The following is an 18,181-nucleotide window of genomic DNA, read 5'->3' on the forward strand; positions in this document are numbered from 1 at the left end:
GAAACAGTGGTAAGAGAGGAGATGGGCAGGGGCCAGATAGCTGGAAGGCCTGAACCCTGAGGACAGTGAGAACTGTTGAAGTGAATGGGGAAAGGAGGCCTGTAGCCCATATATGGGGTTGGGGGGGGGGGGAGGGGCAGGGCGGGGCAGGCAGAGTACGGTTGGCAGGTGGGTTCGTCACTGACACCTGCTCTGCCTGGCAATGCCTTCCCTGCACTGTATTGAGGATCGGGAGCTCCTGTCTGGGCTCTGCAGCAAAGTGTGCAGCAATTGATTGGTGATGTCTGCTGTGGCCGCAGGTGGAAGCAGGTGTACAATGCATCTGGTTAATCCCTCTGGACCAGAGCCAGCTCCCCACTTGTTCAGCCTGCCACCACCCCCAGACCCCAACCCCACCCTGCATTCTCACCACATGGGCCATGCCCTTTAGGGTTCCTTTGCTTGCCAAGTTCCTGGCCCTGGCTGGGAGGTCAAGGGTCCTGCATGGAACATCTCTGATCATCCCTCAACCCCCTATCCCACCATCTGGCCCTGAGCAGGGGCTGGAGGAAGTGTCCAAGGGGCGTGTTTGCTACCAGGAACTGGGATTGCTTGTTGCATAGCCGCTGCCACTGGCATCACAATCCCACATTCGACTTCAAAGCCGGGCCAGAGGGGGAGGATCATCCTGGGAGATGGGCTCAGGGTCTCTCTCCTCCGTCCATAGGTTCCCTCATCCAGGTGCCCATGTCGGAAAAGGGCAAGATCACCAGGGGGCGCCTGGGGTCTTTATCCCTAAAGAAAGAGGGTGAGCGACAGTGCTTCCTGTTTTCTAAGCATCTGATTATCTGTACCAGAGGCTCTGGTGGAAAACTTCACCTGACCAAGGTAAGGCCTGCAGGAGAGGAGCTGCGGAGGCTGGAGGTCCAGGGGCTCACAGCAGGCACTGCCCTGACCATGGGGTCCTGACTGACCCTGACCCTGGGCACAGATTGTGGCAAGGGGGTCGGAGATACGTGAGTGTACGTGCACGCACCCTGGTTTGACGACGGGTTGAAATGAGCAGGCCATTGACTGATTTTCTACTGGAAAAACCATGGGAAGTGGGAAGGTGAGTATCAAGAGCCCCAAATGTGCCCCCCACAGCTGGGTACCAGGGCAGAGGAGCCAGGGGGTCTAAACAAGACCCTAAAAGGCCCATGTGTGTGTGTGTATGCGCGTGTGTGTAAGGGGCAGCGGGGAGAATGGCACCTGGCTGAGCACCAGACCAGCACCCAGAGAGTTTCTCTCATCTCCAACTAAAAAGAGCTCAGACAGAGCCCCTCCCAACGCCTTCTCAGTTACTCACTCTACCAGCACAAGAGCACCGACTCGGCCAGGCAGGGCCAGTCCTCAGGACCTCACAGCCCTACGTGAGACCCCACACAATCAGCTAACTGGCCCATCCCAAAGGTGGAGGGAAATAAGCACCTCAAACCACCCTCCTGCTTCCTCAGAGACCCCAGGGCCTTGGCTCATGCCATCCCCTCAGCTGCACAGCCTTCTTTCTCCCCTGGCAGAGCTCCTCCACATCCTTCAAGGCCCACTCAGATGCCACCTGCTGTAAAGCCTACACCCCAGGCAGAATCTACTGCTCCCAAACATGGCACCCTGCTCATCCCACCACTCTGAGCTAAGGATCTGGTCCCAGCTCTGTCTCTCATGCATGTGTAGCCCTGGAGAAGTCCTTGCCCCTGTCTCCACCTCAGTTCCTCATCTATAACATAGGGGTAACTGTCCCCCCAGAGGTGTGCACAGGTGCGGGCAGGTGGTGGTAGGTCTGCTCTGTGAGCATAGAGCGCTTGCCTCTGTGAGCAAGCATCTCTCCGGCACCATGTCCGTCCCCATGGAAGCTCGCTTCAGGAGATTCAAATCTGAACACGCTATGGCCTGGAAAGGGCCTGAAGATGCCCTTAATTAAGCCAGAGCATCGGGGAGACCGTTCTTCCACACCCTGGATGCCTGGCCTGGAGCCTCTCGCAGAGCTCAGGGATGAGGCAGTGGCTTTGGGGGGTGTGTTGCATGTTAACATGTCAGCAAGTTAGTTGGTTGGCTGCACAAGGGAAACTTAACTTACAAACACTGAATATTCCAGCTTCAACCAAATTATGGATCGAGGAAAGCTTTCATTGTTTATTGCCTCTGGACTTCCTCCTGTGGAGATCTCTGTCCAGGCTGGGGGCAGTTCCCAGCAGGAGGGGTCCATGGGGCAGGTTGAACCAGAGACCTTAAGGCAGCTTCCTAGTCTGAAAGCAGACGTTTTTATGTTTGTTACTTTTATCTTATTTTGGTTTGGGGGGTTCGTTTGAGTTTTTAAAAAGTCTTTCAGCATGCTAGTGAAGAACACGGAAGCAGAGTACTGCTCAGATCCTAGCACTGCCACTTAGCTGTGCACAACCTCACCGAGCCTCAGTTTACTTCTCTGCAAAATGGGAGTGAAAACGCCTACTTCAGAGGAGTACTGTGAGGAGGGAGTGAGGGAGTGTGTGCAAAGCACGTTGTCTAGTGCCTGCCGTGCTGTAAGCGCTCAATAGGAAGCTGTCATTGTCACTCATAATTATATAATAATGAACTTGTAATGATAATGATAGCAGGCCCTTGCATAATAATTACTATGGACCAGGCACTGTCCCACATACTTTATGTATATATACTTCCTACCACAACCCACTGAGGCAGATACTATTACTTTCCTTGTTTATGATGAAGGGAACTGAGATGTCTAGAAGAAGCCAGGAAGTAGCAGAGCTGAGCTTTGAACCCGGGTAGTCTGGCTCCAGAGTCTGTGTTCTTAAACCATAAGCTAAAATTCAAACCACTTCTCTTTAAATACTGTAATTGGAAATAGAATGCATTAAGTCTCTTCTGAAAGGGGCATACTACAAATCCACGAGATTTAAAACTACCATAAGAATTTTTTTGGACTTAAAAGTAAAAGAATGTCAGAGCTAGATGGAGCTTTCAAGATCATCAAGCCCAGTGACATCACTGGGCAGGTTAGGGTCTAGCAAGACCTCAGGCTCACCCAAGGCCTCCAAAGAGTAAAGCAAGAGGCAGAACTCAGGATTTGGGGGCCCACTCTGGTGTTCTCTCCAGCGCCCCTCTGCCTCTCAGAAGGCAGCCTGCCCTGCGAACATGTTCCTATAGATTTGCCATATGGCCATATGATAAGAATATGATTGTCATCAGTTATTGTATTACTTATCTGTTGCTGTGTAACAAATTACCCCCAAACAGAGTGGCTTAAAACAAACATTTACTGTCACACTTTCTGTGGGTCAGGAAGTTGGGAGCAACTTAGCTGGGTAGGCATGGATCAGGATCTCTCATGAGGTTGCAGTCAAGATGGCAGCTGGGGCTGCCATCATCTGAAGGTGTGACTGGGCCTGGAGGACCCTTTTCCAATATGGCTTCCTCACGTGGCTGTTGGCTGGAGGACTAGTTCTTCATTCGTAGACCTCTCCTCATGACATGGCAGTTGTCTTCCCCCTAGAACAAGTGATCCAAAAGACAACAGGGAGCAAGCAAGAGGCTGCAGTCTCCACAGTTTAACACCATCACTTCCGCTTTATTCTTTCAATGAGAAGGGAGTCACTAAGTCCAGTCCACATTCAAGAAGACGGGAAAGTAGGCTTCAACTTTTGAAGGGAGGAGTATCAAAGAATTTATGGGCATATCTTACAACCACAACAGTTGTGCTTGCTCTTATTTCTCACTACGGTATCAAGGAATCTCACATACTCAAGGATGGGGGGCATTTTTCCTGCTATTTCCCATAATTGAAAACTAGTAACTGACCTTGGGCTGGGGTCAGGCCCCAAGGCTCTCTCTAGGCTCTCCCACTAACCTGCCAGGTGACCTTGGGCAAGACATTTACCTCTCTGATGTCTGATTTCATTCCTTCCTCTGTAAAATCAGAATAACAATACATGTGACAGGTCCATAAAATTGGCCTGTTTCCTTATGGGTAATATGAGGAGGTTGGCTTAGAGCAGGGGATTTCAAACTTCTGCAGATTTAGAGCTACGAAGTGATGCCTCAGAGTTGCTGCAGGGGCAAGAAGAGGCCAAACAGGCCAGATTCTGGCCTCTCTGCCCTCAGCTCAACCTTGACCCTCATTCAGGGAAGGCCTCTCTGAGACAATCCCATTTGATCCACTTTATTGGGCTTCTTATATAAAGATAAAGTCCCTCAACTTAAAAAACAAAACGCCCACTTGGAATATAACATACACATCCATATATGTTTGCACGCGATGCTTGCCTTTAAAATCCCTTCCTGCGCTGATGCTCTGGACTCCTAAACTGTGTATCTCCTCCCTTGATGCATGGGGGGTGCTGCTCTTTTTCAGAATGGAGTCATATCCCTCATTGATTGCACCTTATTGGAGGACCCAGAAAGCACGGAGGAAGAAGGTAGGTTTTGAAGTTGCATGTGTGCCTATGTGTGCTCACACAGATATACACACACATTCACACCCCCAAAGATTGGGCCCAGGCATCGTTTTTGTTGGGAGGAAAGGAAGATGCTGAAGTGTGGTGGCCCCCGTCTTGGACCCAGTGAGGTCAGGCCTGGGTGTTTAGAGAAAGAGCTCCCTGGCCCAGCAGGTGATGGCCTTCATCTGCTTTCCTGGTTCTTCCAAACTCCTTTGGCCCTTGGACTTGGCGCCGACAGATTTGGGGGTCACGGCACCTCAGTGAGCACCCTGCATTCGTGCATTCATGCATTAGGTGCACGGTGGCTCACTGGGCTGTGCAGAAGTTCACGGAGCACTGGGCCCATCAGTGTCCTCGGTGGAAGAGGTCACATGTGCCACTAGCGGAGGGAGTTCAGGGGACTGTCCCCCGCAGTGGGGTTGAAGTGGACATAAGGGAGGCAAGACTTCTAGGAGAAGGGAGTGTGTGAGCAGGGCCTCAACAAACCAGAGGAGGTTAGACAGGAAGGTAGGGGGACGGCAGAGCCCTGGGCTTGGAAAGCCCCCATGTGGAGGTGTGCTGTGGGATATCTCTCGCCAAGCATCAGAACTGGGGGATGGAGTCAGTATTTTAGGTTGGGGGCGGGTTCATTATGTCTCTTGATTGGACCACAGTTGGTCCTTGTCTCACTTGTTCATAGCCAAGGCTCAGAGATGCCCTCTGGGTGCCCGGCCCTGGGGTGCGCCAGCAGGACTCTCCATCCTTGCCTTTCCCAGCCTCTGGCCCTTCGGGGCAGGGCTGTGTCTAAACCTCCTCAGATCCCAGTCCCGCCCTGACCTGGGCTCGGGCTTCCAGTTTGCTGGGGCTGGGGCCTGGTCCCCATACACACTTGACAAACACACATGCACTTACGCACACGCGCCTTGGTGAGCCCCAGCTGCAGCTGGGCTCTGCGCCTTTTGTGCCCCTCCTCTGAGAGCCCAGCCAAGCAGCCCCACAAGGGCAGAATAAGTGTGTGCAGCCATTTACCTGGAGCGCTCTTATCAGCACCACCTTCTTGAATCTGGGCCACAGCTGGTCCGTGGACTGGGCTGGACATCTAGCTCAGTGTCCCCAAACCCAAAGTGGGAAATCCCAGACTCAAGTGGAATTGTCAGGTCCCAAAGCCCTTTTCCCTCCAGGCACAAGGCAGATCGGGGAATGGCCCCAAGTGTCCCCCACTCAACACACCCACACGCGGACACCCTACTTCTCAGAGAAGCCAGCACCACCCCACCCCTGAGTCACTCCATGGAATGGGCTGTCCTGTGCCCAGCAAGGAGTTCTAACGTTCTCAGGTGTCAGAACTGGAGGACATCCGACGCCCAGAGGGGGAAGGCCACCACCCCAAGGTCACATAGCCAGCAAGCAACATGGCAGGCCAGAGATGTAGCAGTCCTTCCACAGCGTTCAACCCCATGGAGTGCACCCCCAGTTAATGTGGGTGAATTGAAAGGAATCCCTGAACTGTGATCTTAGTCTTTCCAAATGAACAGCTTCCAAGAGTTCAAGAAACTTTTCAGGTTGAGAGCAGTAATAAAAATACCTGTAGGATTTACTTTGGTTTGGGGGAGACTGAACTGACTGTCCAGCCTTGTCCATCAAAGCTTAAGATCTGAAGCTCCCGTTCTGGCCTGGCATCACCTTGGGGTAGCAGGAGGGTGGTTCTAGTCCTGACCTAGCAGCTGCCCCACTGGGGGTCTTGAGGAAGTCCTCACCCGGGACCTCAGCTCCCCATTGGTGTAATGAGGGCAGAAGGCTCCCCTGTGATTCCTAAAGGCTCTTCCAGCTCTGAATCCGGAACTGTCCCTGTGTGTAGCTACTTCTGCACTCCGGGTCTTAGTTCCTCACCTTAGGAAAAAAGAAATGTTCTGAAACTAGCAAGTGGCCTGGAGCCCTATCGATGTAGTGCCTTCCCCAGTGGGTAAGACAGGGTATCATTAAAATGGATTCCAGCTCAAAAAGGGCCCACACTCACGCTGCTAACTCCATGTTTTGCAACTGGAAGCCAAAGGATCCAACCAAGACATAGAGCACTTGGATTTTAAGATCGGGGTGGAGCCAAAGGATTCCCCGTCCTTCACAGTCATCCTCGTGGCCTCATCCAGACAGGAGAAGGCAGCATGGACCAGTGACATCAGCCAGGTGAGCAGCGTCACCTGTTCCTGAAAGCAGGCGGTCCCTTCAGGCCTAAGCTGGTTGGAGGCATGGGAGTAGCTGCCAGTTTCTAATAGAGAAGATGCAGGTGTCCTCCAGGGACAGCCCAACCAAGGCAGAGCCCAGCTCTCCTGCCCTGTTGGCAGAGTCCCCTGGGCCATCCACAGAGTGTGATCTGGGAACCCCTTACATCTGGATCACCCCTACAGTGATTTTTAAAACTCCAGATTCCTGAGCTCCCCCAGAATCCCTACAGACTAGATGCGAATCTCTGCTTGGGGGCCTAGGAATCTGCATTTTAGCACATGCTCCAGGTTGTTGGTATGCACAGAAAAATCTACACACTGTGACCCAAGGATGTTGGATGTAACAGAGCTAAGAGACAGCCAGCAGAGCTCAGTGTCAGCTATGCAGAGGAAAGGTTTACCCTCCCTCTTTGCCTGCGCAAGTGATAGAGTCAGTCAGCCCAGGGAGCGTTACAGGAAGCACAACTTCCCGGGAAATAGCAAGCAGACCCAGAGGGCTGTGGGCACCTGTAGGACCAGGGCAGAGATGTGAGTCTGGAAAGAGGCTGTCAGCAGGAGGGGACTTCAGGCCCAAGACAGGCCTTTCCCTGGGCCAGCAAGGGCCTGTGATGGGTCAGCACAGCACAGCCCCATCCCAGCAGTGGAGGAATTCCTCCAGTGCCATCTGCCCACAGTCTGCTCTCTGCAGAGTGGGTGAGCATGTTGGGAGCAGCTGACAGTGGAAGGAAGGGGACAGAGAGGCTGGAGATTTCCCCCATACAGAGCAGGGGGCCTAGGGGAGCTGTGTTTATGGAGAACTGGGGAGGCAGAGTCTTCGCTCTATTAAGGGTGACCTCTCTCTGCCCCTCGTTTTTATGCCCCACTTGCAGGTTGCCCTGACTGCCTGCTCCCCATCTTCTCTGGCCTGCCTGCACATCTCACAGTCCCAGAAGAGCGAGGCAGGGCAAGGATAATGTGTAGCAGGTGTCTGCTCTTTCTGAGTCTTACTACACTTCCTCCAAACACCCACCGTGCCCTGGAGAAACCTGGAAAGCCCGAATGTAGCCCTTTCGTGTCCCCAGGGAACCGTGACTGACAAAGGCTCAGGACTGCTCGGCTGGAGAGTGCCCACCGGTCCTCTGCCCTCCTAAGGGAGCATTGCTGATGCTAGCAGCGTTGGCCCCCAGCCCCTTCCCCAGGCTCTCTGACGCCTCCGGGAAGCTCTGATCCGTGGCCAGGTCCCTGCATTTCAGTGTTGCTGATAGAGCTAGAGCTACAGAGGGTCTAAGTGTGGTGGGTTGGAGAAGGTGGGCCAGGAAGTGCAACTGACAGAAACCTTCCTCTGGGAGGCCCCCAAAGAACTGGGGGCCTGGCCTTCACCAGGACACTGGGCCTTGGGCACCCACCGCCTATTGTGCCAGCCTCTCTCCGCCACTTCTCCGTGACTTTGACCCACCCTGACACACACATCCTCAGAACCAGAAGATTCTGTGGCGTGCCCCGTAGAGGCCTCCCCATCCCTATGCCAAAGAGGAAATCCTCACGTAGCAGAGATATGAAAGCTGGCCCAGGGGCCAGTGAGAAGGAAAAAAGCCCCTGCCACCAGATGTCTTTTCTTTTTGTTTGGGTGGGCACTTTTTATTCAAAGCAAAATTTGGATTTTGAGTTTTTTCAGAGGCTGAGTAAATGTATGATCTTCTGGTCCCCTAGTGCCAGCAACCTTGCCTCCCTGGGCAGGATTTTTACTATGGAAAACCATCAGAGCATTGGCACTGTGGTGGGCAGAGGACAGAAGGTACAGAACAGCACTTGTGTGCAGGGGGCACGGAGGCCCTTCTGGGCTGGCCCCCAGGAGAGAGATCTCAGATCACCGTGGGTCTGATCTTGTCCTTGACATTGGACCTCAGAGGTCAGCAACACAGTGGCCAGGGTGAGATGCTTCCGTTTTGCAAACAACCCAATGAGGTAGGAGTCATTATGTTCATTTTGCAGATAAAGAAACTAAGGCTCAGGGAGGTCAAGTAAATCCCCAAGAGGTCACTGAGCTGGGACTTGACTTCCAACCAAAGTCCAAGAGATTCTCTGCATTGACCCTGCCCTTACCTGGACAATGCCCTTGAGGTTTGAGGACCCTGTGTCAGGACGAGGCATGTGAACCTGTCACTCAGCAGAGCTCCTGCTGGGCCTAGTTCCCAGAATGGAGACCGAGCCTCTGACCCCAGGGTCCTCTCTCTGATTCCAGTGTGTGGATAATATCCGGTGCAATGGGCTCATGATGAACGCGTTTGAGGAGAATTCCAAGGTCACTGTGCCACAGATGATCAAGTAAGTGCCTTTAACCCCATCTTGACCAGACCGTGTTTCAGAGACTGAGGGCCACACAGTGACAGCAAGCCGGGTTTTTGGGTATTTGCTTGTCTGTCTTGAATTAATGTCTGTTTGGATGATAGCTTTGGCTTAGTTTTTGTTGATTTTTTTTTTTTGAAATCTGGATTTTTGTATTAGGCTGTTTAAAATATAACATGAGGAATGAAATTTTATGCACTCTTTCTTTTTTTTAATAACTATTTTTCTTTTCCTAATTAAAAAATGAGACACTTCAAAAATGTAGGCTCCAGGGCCACTGTGTTTGTTTGAACCACCCTGGGGTCAGGGGGGCTGGCCTCCTGCTGAACTCAGCTCTCTGAGCCCCTGGGCACCAGGCAGGCTTCTCCTCCAGGGTCTGCTCGCCTCACCCCTGCCCCTCGCCCTCCTTCCTGCCACACTGGGGTGGCCCACTGGCTCTCTGGCATCCACCCAAACCTCGATTCCCAAGCCTGCTGTGCCCACCTGGCACACACCAGGACCCAGCTCCCACCTGGGTACTTTGCTGCTGCCCAGAACAAGCACTTGGGTGACCCGCTGCTTCTCTGCTGCTTCAGGCGTGTGCTATGAGTAACCGCAGGTGCATTATTTAGCCAAGCATGTGAAAGTTCCCCAGCTGCCACCATTATGGTGGCAGGTCTGATGAAGCGAGCACTTGGTAAACCTACAGTGTGCCAGGAGTTAGGCACTAGCCTAGGCACTTCATGGCCACCAGGCCTTTTAAGCCTCTGGATGAGTTTGTGAGGTATTATTCCTCCCCATGACCACACTGTTTACAGCTAAAGGTGGTGGAGTCCAGAAGGAAGGTCTTGAAGGCAACAGCCCTGATCCACAGCTCTGGCTCTGTGTGTGACTATGGAAAAGTCACTTAACCTTCCTGAGCTTGGGTTTCTCATTTGTAAGTGGGAGATGATAATACCTCCTGGATTTGTTTCAATGATCAAATAAAAATCAGATGTAGAATTATGGTTAAATGTGTGGTGGGTGCCTACTCATTTTCTACCAAGAATGCATGTTGGGGCAGTAAAAGTGAGCAGATGAAACCAAAATAAAGTCACCTATGAAAAAAATAACAAAATTTTAAGCTATGACAGTGATAAAGGGAATGGAATGTCCAGATAAAATGACAACTCTGAGGACGTGTACACCCCCAGGCTCAAGCCTGGCCTCCCCAGCAGGAGTAACCCATGGGCAGCATCCCCTCCTTGAGGGCACTGGAGAGCAGAGATGAGCAGGCACGTCCTCTGTCCTTGGGGAGTTCACCATTTCCTGAGAGAAAGAGACAGAGAAAGAAATTATAAAACACTGCAGTGAGTGCTGTAAAATAAAGTTTGTGTGGTGCTGGGAGGGTTCAGAAGACAAGTGACAAGTTCACCTGGCACAGGTGGGGAAGACTTCCCAGAGAAGGGAACATCGGCACTGGTCTTGAAGGATAAGTTAGGGTTTACTGAATGATGGAAGGGGCAGGGCATTCTGGGAAGAGAGAACAGCATGAACAAAGGCACAGAGGCAGGAGAGCACATCTGTGTTTGGGGAATGATAAACAGTTCCATGGGGCTGCAGGGTTGGGAGAATGGTGTGTCATACGGGAAATAACCTTGATGCAATTGTAGCCTCCAGTGTCACTACCAGACAAACTATCCCAGAGGTCTTGGAACAGATAGGCTCACAGACTGAATTCAGATGCTTGACTGTACAGCCTGGTGAATCAATGTTAAACACGTAGTGAGAAGCCAGGGGAAGAGATGGGCTAGTAGGTTAGGCTAGAGTGCATGTTCCACTGGGTACACAAACTGGATACGCAGTGCTCACTGTCCTGCTTCTCTCCCTGCCCCATCAGCCTTCCCTGCTGATGGAGTGGCTACAAGGACCAGGATTGAAGCTTGACCAAGTGGATACAACAGATGGAAGGTGCCCGGGCCAGTGGCACATGCTTGCTCTATCCGAGGTGTCAGGGCGAGTATACCTGGCCACAGCTGCAGCTCACCAGTTAGCCAGAAGAACAGTTATGGGTTTATCTACATTTCTGGGGCAGATGGTAAAGGGCCAGAATGGGTGTCGCCAACGGGTGGCTGCCTTAAGACATGAATAGTGAGTGTCCCCTCTGCCTCATGAATGTTAAGTGTAGCATGACTACTTGTGCCTCATAAAAATTTAGTGCCCACTTGGTCCTTCCTTCCCTTCCTATGCTCAGCACATGTGCTCTCTACTTAGTTGATATGCGGCTACCAGGTCTCACAAGCTGTATGCTCCTTCGTCTATCCTCCTTGTTCATTTCTCTTATTTTCATAGCACAATTGGATTTTCTTAAATAATGTAGTGACCCACCCTCCACTGTGAACGATGGGGCTGGAGACGTGGGCAGGAGTCAGATAATGGAAATGTTACAGGCAGGATTGGATTTTCTTCTGTAGGTGTTAGGTTTGCACCCAGGGGAGCAATGGGCTTCCCATGGTGGCCACTCTGACAGGGAGTGAGTAGGGATGGAGAGCCTGGCTGCAAAAAGGCATTGGTGCTGTATAGCTGGAGGGTCAGTGGCCAGGGCACATTCCCTAAATATGTCTCCCACAAGCCTCTGAGCTTCTGGCAAGGTCTCCATGTCAGATATCCTACCCTGTTTGCAGACTGTGAGTCAAGAGCATCCTGGTTTTTGGTTTACAGCACAAAGAGGCATCAAGTCCCATATTTAAATCCCATGCGTCCTGAGTCCTCCTGCTTCTTCCTAACACAGTGCATCGGGGCCCTCTGGTGGGTGGGTGCTGGTGTGCAGCGTCTGAGAGGAGGGACCCAGAGAATGAAGAGTGTTGGACCACCAGCAACCCAAAGAGCTGAGGAGTCTCTTTCTACCTGCCCCAGGCTCCAGGGTGCTGAGGTTCTGCCCCAAAGTGTGACCTCAAGGACAGATAAACCCAAGGCGGGCCCCTCTCCCTGGGGAAGCAGGAAAAGGGAGCCCTTTCCCATCAAGCCCAGGCCTCTCCTCGATGCCTGGGAGGCCGGAACACCACTGGAACTTCCAGCAAGAAGTGTTGGAAGAGCAAAGAGAGAGGCAGCGCTGAATTTACGGTCAGAAAATGCTGACCTTGTAAGGGACTAAAGACCCCTTCTGGCAGGAATGGCAAATATGTGGCACACAAGCCAGCCATCTCCGATCCAGAACCCATGGCAGACCTTACTAATGGGTCACAGGACTCTTAGGCTGAGCCTGGAATTGTGGGCACAGCCCCAGGCAGCTACTGCCAGTCCATCAGAACTGACATCCAGGATGACACCTGTGCCTACCCCCGCCGTAGCGCACCTGCCATCTTACAGAGAGGAAAGTCAAGTCGAGAATAAGTTTACTGGATGTTGGAGTTGCCAGAGGCGCTGTAACCAACAGTGATTACGAGGTTTGGAACAAAGAAGGGGGAAAGGGAGGTTTATAGAAAGGGGACAGCTTTTCTCGCTTTCTCTACCCATTCACATGGCAAAAGGAGCCCAAAGAGAAGGTACCAGAAGCAAACACTTGTCAGAGGGGCCCAGTAATCACCATTAGGATGCCAGGCCTGGGCCGGACACTTCAGGATCCATGGTGTGTGAGGAGTTGTACTCTCCTAGAAGGTGCAGCCCCGTGGAGGAGAATTGGCTCCGCTGGGGAGTCCCGTCAGCGCCGGGGCGGGTGCAGCTCCTCTGAGGCGTGCCCAGCTAGTCCTCCCAGTTGTGGGCGCTTTCCCTGCCAGTTCTCTTGCAGCGCTGCTTCTCCACGGCTCCACTTATTCCCTTAGAGACTTGTAGCGAGCTGGCTGGATCCTTTCTCGTCTGTTCCGTGTTGTTTGCATTTTCTCTTACCATTCGAATCTCTTTATCCTTCCCTGAGTTCTAACAGACTTTCTTAAATTTGTTTGCTATGTCCCTCAGGTGATTTTCTAAGTGTCCAATCGGCTGTTTCTGGCTTTCCTGTCCTTTGATTGAGCATCCTATCTTTCTTTTTCAGGAAATCTTTCTGAGTTCAGATTATTCCCTCTTCATGGTAGCTTCTCAAGTTTCTGTTGATGGAATGTATATTTCCCTGGACTCGTGGAAACATGAGCCGGAAGTCTTCTAAACTGTCCTGTGTCTTGCAGCAGGCTGCTTTAGAAGGAATCATTCCCTCTGTTTCTTCAGGATGGTCTTTTCAAACTGCAGTGTCTTTGAGGCTCTGTGCTTTTTTCTGTGTTTTTCTCATCCTGAAAAGAAATCCCCCCTGCCTGGCTCATTGGAGACACTCGATGAAGGTTGTTTCTCTAGTCATTAATGTTTCAAATCCCATGGATTTTTCCAAAGAAAGTCCTTTAAGGACAGTGTGAAGGAGTGGATCCATCCAGTCCGCTCCCTTCTTCTGAGCACTGTCTGCATCCTGAGTGGGAGACACCCTCTAAAGAGCCAGTGACTTCAGAGTCCAATTCATTTACCACCCACTGAACGCCAGGCTGTGTTCTAGGTCCCTTAGGTCACTTATTTTATTAAATCCTTGCATAAGTCTTGTGAGGTAGATCTTATTATTTCCTCTTTAACTGAGGTCTAGAGAGTAAGTACTTTGTCTAAGGACACACAGGAAACAAGGGTCACAGGTGTCATTTGAACCTATATATTCCAATTCCAAGCCTTGTATTCTTCCCACTACACCACAGATGCTAAAGCTGTTCTTGCCAGGACAACCTTTATGGGCTGAATTCATGTTTCTTTATTTGTTCCCCTGTAAGCTCATTATGTTAAGATTTCCAGGCTTATCCTTTCAGTAATATCATGTATTTATTTATTTATATTTTCTTCTAATCATATCCCACCAGAACACAAAAGAGATTTAAGGCCACCTCCTAAATGCATATAAAGACAACTAGATAAAATACAATTGTGAGTGTGTAAGGATTAAGGGCAAAAAGAAAATAAGGAAGGAAAAATAAAATAAGGCCCAGAGGAGGTTAACTGCGCTTGCTAGAAGTGAGCACTTAGACGTGATTCCAAGCTTCTTGGCAGTCAGAACAAAAAGGAAAACGTGATTACAAGGATTCACAATGTCCAGAACACAAAAAACCACAGTTGCTCAAGAGTCATGATAGCATCCATTTCCATGGTTTCAGCACAAGAGGGTGCTGTGTGGAGCTACCACCATGCCCAGGAGAGATGACTGATCTCAAACTCACACAGGGCTGAGAGAAAGACTTGTGGAAGTCTTGGTTTTTTTTATTGCAGTAAAATTGGTTTATAACATTATATAAATTTCAGGTGTACATCATTATATTTTGATGCCTGTGTAGATCACATCATGTTCACCTGTGGAAGTTTAGACCCAGCTCAGCCCTCAGGTCCTCAGCACGCTATGGTCTGGTTGACTGCATTACCTGTCCTCACATCTTGGCAGCCTGAGAGGAATGGGGCTTGCTGCTACCAGATCTGATTCAGAAGGTCCCACTAAAGGACATACGTTGCTCTAACTTGGCTCAGATTCTCAGCACCCACAGAAATCACTTTGGCCACGGATGAAGGATTCTGATAGATCCAGTCCAGGACACCCGCCCACCCCTGAGGGTTTCTCTTTTAGTCAAATACTCGAGTCTAGCTGATCTACTGCTGGCTAAAGACTGACCCTAATACTTTAATAGGCAGCCAAGGTGAGGTCAAGGAGGGGATGATCTCCCCTTCCAAAGGCTAAAAATGTTTGAGAGACATAAACTGCTAAGAAATCCACCCCACCCTGGCACAGGGGCTGGAGGTTCATGACAAATGCCCATCGCAGAACCAGCTTCATCCTTAGTAGCTCTTTGCAGCTAAGGGGGGAGAGGTGGCAGCAGGTTGCTGGTGGGAGAGACAACTAGTAACAAAAATTAGTAGGATATTCAGACTTAAAAAAAAAAAATTAGACTCTTGGGGATCTAACTCGGCTATTTGTTGTATCTGCTGACTCTTGCTCATGGTGGCTTGATTTCTCGTGTGGTTCTTAATTTTGGATTGTGTGCTCATTTTCAGGAGGGATTTATCTGTGAATGTCTTGTAGAGCCTGGGTGAGTGGTACCCTTCCAGAACAGTTTTGCGTTTGTTTCCACCCAGTGCCCCAGAGGCAGTACAGCCTGTGACCACTTTTTTATACTCTTTGTTTGAGGTTCCCAGGCCACAGAGGTAGTACATATTTGTATTCCAAAACCACTGGGAGGGCAAATACTACATTCTCGAAGGAGCTTTGTGCTGCTTCCTCCCCCCAGAGCCTGGGCTAAAACAGAAAACTTGCCATCTCACTTTCCTGATGGGTAGATTTTCTCTAGGCCACTTTTCACTGAGTGTGTAGTCCTTCAAGAGTCTCGGCTTTACACAGCTCCCTCCTCTGGCGGGCCAGGCCTCATCTGCTTCCCTGCTGACACCCAAGACATTTGGTACCCAAGAGCAGTAGAGGCCCTAAAGGCAGCTAAAGCATTGCTGGTTTCCAAATTTCTCTTCATTTTTGGCCCCTGGGAATTTCCCTTATATCTGTTTTGCCCCTGCTTATATTTTTATTGAGATATAATTCATATAACATAAAACTCACCATTTTAAAGTGTACAATGCAGTGAGTTTTAGCGTATTCACTATGTTGTGCAACCATCACCACTATCTAATTCTAGAATATTTCCATCACCCCAAACAGAAACTCCATACATCTCAGCAGTCAGTTCCGATTCCCCCCTCCCCCCATCCTCTAGCAGCCACCAATCTACTTTCTTCATCTGTAGATTTGTCTGTTATGGACATTTCATATAAATGAAATCATACAATATGTGGACTTTTATGACTCCTTTCACTTAGCATGTTTTCAGGATTCATCCATCTTGTGACATATACAGCACTTCATTCCTTTTTATAGCTGAATAATGTTCCATTGTGTGGCTGTACCACATTTTGTTTATCCGTTCATCAGTTGATGGACATTTGAGTTGTTTCCACTTTTTGGCAATTATGAATAATGCTGCTATGAACATTCGTGTCCACGTTTTTGTGTGAACAGATTTCCCTTATATCTTGTGGATCCAGCAGCACATTATTTTTGTTTGTTATATTTTATTCAATATTTCTAGGAGTTTTATAATATCAGATTTTTAGGATTTTGTTGGGAAAAGAAGTTGCAGCCCATTCTTCCTCAATGTCATCCTTACAAAGCTTTTCCTGTTCCATAATAAGCCAACCAGTCCTTCAGCAGTCCATCCATCCTTGGCTGTTGGTGTGCCGGGGAGACAGTGATGGGTTGGCCATGGCCTAGCTCTCAGGGAGTTCGCTGCTGGTGGGGGAGACAGCTCAGACATCTTCAAACCCAAGTCACCCCTTGGTCCTTTCTCCCTCCCCAGGTCTGATGCCTCCTTATATTGTGATGACGTGGACATTCGCTTCAGCAAAACCATGAACTCCTGCAAAGTGCTTCAGATCCGGTATGCCAGTGTGGAGCGGCTGCTGGAGCGGCTGACGGACCTGCGCTTCCTGAGCATCGACTTCCTCAACACCTTCCTGCACTCCTACCGTGTCTTCACCACTGCCGTCGTGGTCCTGGACAAGCTCATCACCATCTACAGGAAGCCCATCAGCGCAATCCCCGCCAGGTGGGCAGGCCCACGGGCTAAGGCTGACTTCTCCTCCCAGACAGATCCACAGATCTTCCAGGCCTAGAAGAGAAACTGAGCTTGGCATCAGAGTGGTCGGGGAGAGGCTGTAACCTGAGCTGAGGGGATGTAGGGCACCCCCAGGAACCAAGCCAGCCCTCTGCAAAGAGGAGGGGAGGGTTGGCCTGCCTCATGCCACCGCTCAGTCCCAGCCTTCTCCACCTCCTCCTGCAGGCTCCTGGGGTGGGGTAGAGTTTGAGGGGTACCTGTTGCCCTCTCCTCCCTGCTCTCACCTCTTAGGACCCTCCTTGAAGCATAGGGCCCACCCCTCTCCAAAGGACAGGGCTTTCCCACCTTCCCCATTGAAGAAAGAAAGAAAAACAAGAAGTGGGGAATAAAGAGAACGAGGGAGGAGCAAAGAAAGAGACAGAGAGAGAGAGAATCTTCACCCTTCTCTGCTCAGACCACGTCCTGCTCTGAGAGAAGAGGGAGCTCCTTTGGCACGCTTGGAGTGATACCACATATGGAGGCAGGCTGTCACAGCCTTGGTTTCAAGTTCTTCTTTTCCAGCTACATCATCACAGCTCAGCCCTGTGCTGGGCCATCTGGGACTCAGAAAGGCCAAGAGACTTTCTCAAAGTCCCTAGCAGTCTGTGGCTGAGTGGGGACTTGAACGCAGAGCCTTGGGCTTGTTGAGCCCCTTGCAGGTACCCCTGTCTGAGTCTGAGTAACAGGCAGGGTGGAAGTGGCCCATATTTCCCTTTCCCTCCTGTGCCCCTCACTTCCCTGCTCCCACCAGTGTTCAGCTGTACACCCCAAGCCCAGCCAAGCCTTGAGGGGCCTGGTCGGGTCGCTGTGAGCCCTGTGAATGCCCTGTGAACCCTGCCAGGCGAGACTTCCAAGGACAGGCACAGCCCACGTCACAGGGTCAATGCTCGACTGGCTGAGGCCTAAGGCCAACCCAAAGAGCCAGCCTCAGAACTTCAAAGTTTGTAGGACTGTATGGATGGGGAAATCGCCAGTCCAGCTGCTGGGCACCCAGACTCTTAGTCAAACAAAAATGTTTACCCCCATCTCACCAAATGATCACCTAGCCAAGGGTAGTGCCAATGACGAACTGGGGAAGTGGTGTCAAATCCAGTGAGGCCGTGCCTGCAGCCCAGTTTGAGATATGTAAGGGAGGTATTTTCCCTGCCATTTAGCAGAGAGAATACGTGGAGCACTGAGTGATGAGGGAGTTGCCTCAGGCTACCCAGCAGCAGGTCAGGTCCAGGGACGGGATCTAGGCCCCTGATGGACCTCACTGCTCCAAGAGGGACCTGTCAGGAATGGGAGGGGCCAGCAGGTACTTTCCTTTGCTACCCAGACCTCGGTTGTACACGGCCAAGCTTCAGAATCCCCAGTGAGTGCTCACCCCCCGACACCAGGCAAGACATGGGGCCAGAGCCTCAGCTCGAGGGCTGTCTGGAGCAGAGCTCCTGAATCACACCAACTCTCCAGGGCTACTCAGAGGCCACACTGGTCCCAAATGCCAGCCCAGGACATAAAGAGGCACCAGAGGCCTGGAAGCTCTAACCATCTCTCCTCCCACCCCACACCTCTGCTG

General features: G+C 51.0%; 1 protein-coding gene across 5 annotated transcripts in view; it reads left to right on the forward strand.

Annotated features, from left to right (window-relative positions):
• The window catches only part of RASGRF1 (Ras protein specific guanine nucleotide releasing factor 1), a 112,092-nt gene that overhangs the window by 59,435 nt on the left and 34,476 nt on the right, over window positions 1-18,181 (forward strand). For all 5 annotated transcript variants that reach the window (XR_011526174.1, XR_011526175.1, XR_011526176.1 and 2 more), the window contains exons 10-14: window positions 707-867; window positions 4,370-4,433; window positions 6,481-6,617; window positions 8,877-8,959; window positions 16,327-16,575. Coding sequence is in view for 2 of the 5 variants with exons in the window: in XM_070573035.1 (XP_070429136.1) it covers window positions 707-867; window positions 4,370-4,433; window positions 6,481-6,617; window positions 8,877-8,959; window positions 16,327-16,575 (694 nt within the window). In the remaining 3 variants the exon portion in view is untranslated. The remainder of the gene's footprint in view (window positions 1-706; window positions 868-4,369; window positions 4,434-6,480; window positions 6,618-8,876; window positions 8,960-16,326; window positions 16,576-18,181) is intronic.

The sequence above is a fragment of the Equus przewalskii genome, chromosome 1 (assembly GCF_037783145.1).
Source record: "Equus przewalskii isolate Varuska chromosome 1, EquPr2, whole genome shotgun sequence".
Lineage (NCBI taxonomy): Eukaryota > Metazoa > Chordata > Mammalia > Perissodactyla > Equidae > Equus > Equus przewalskii.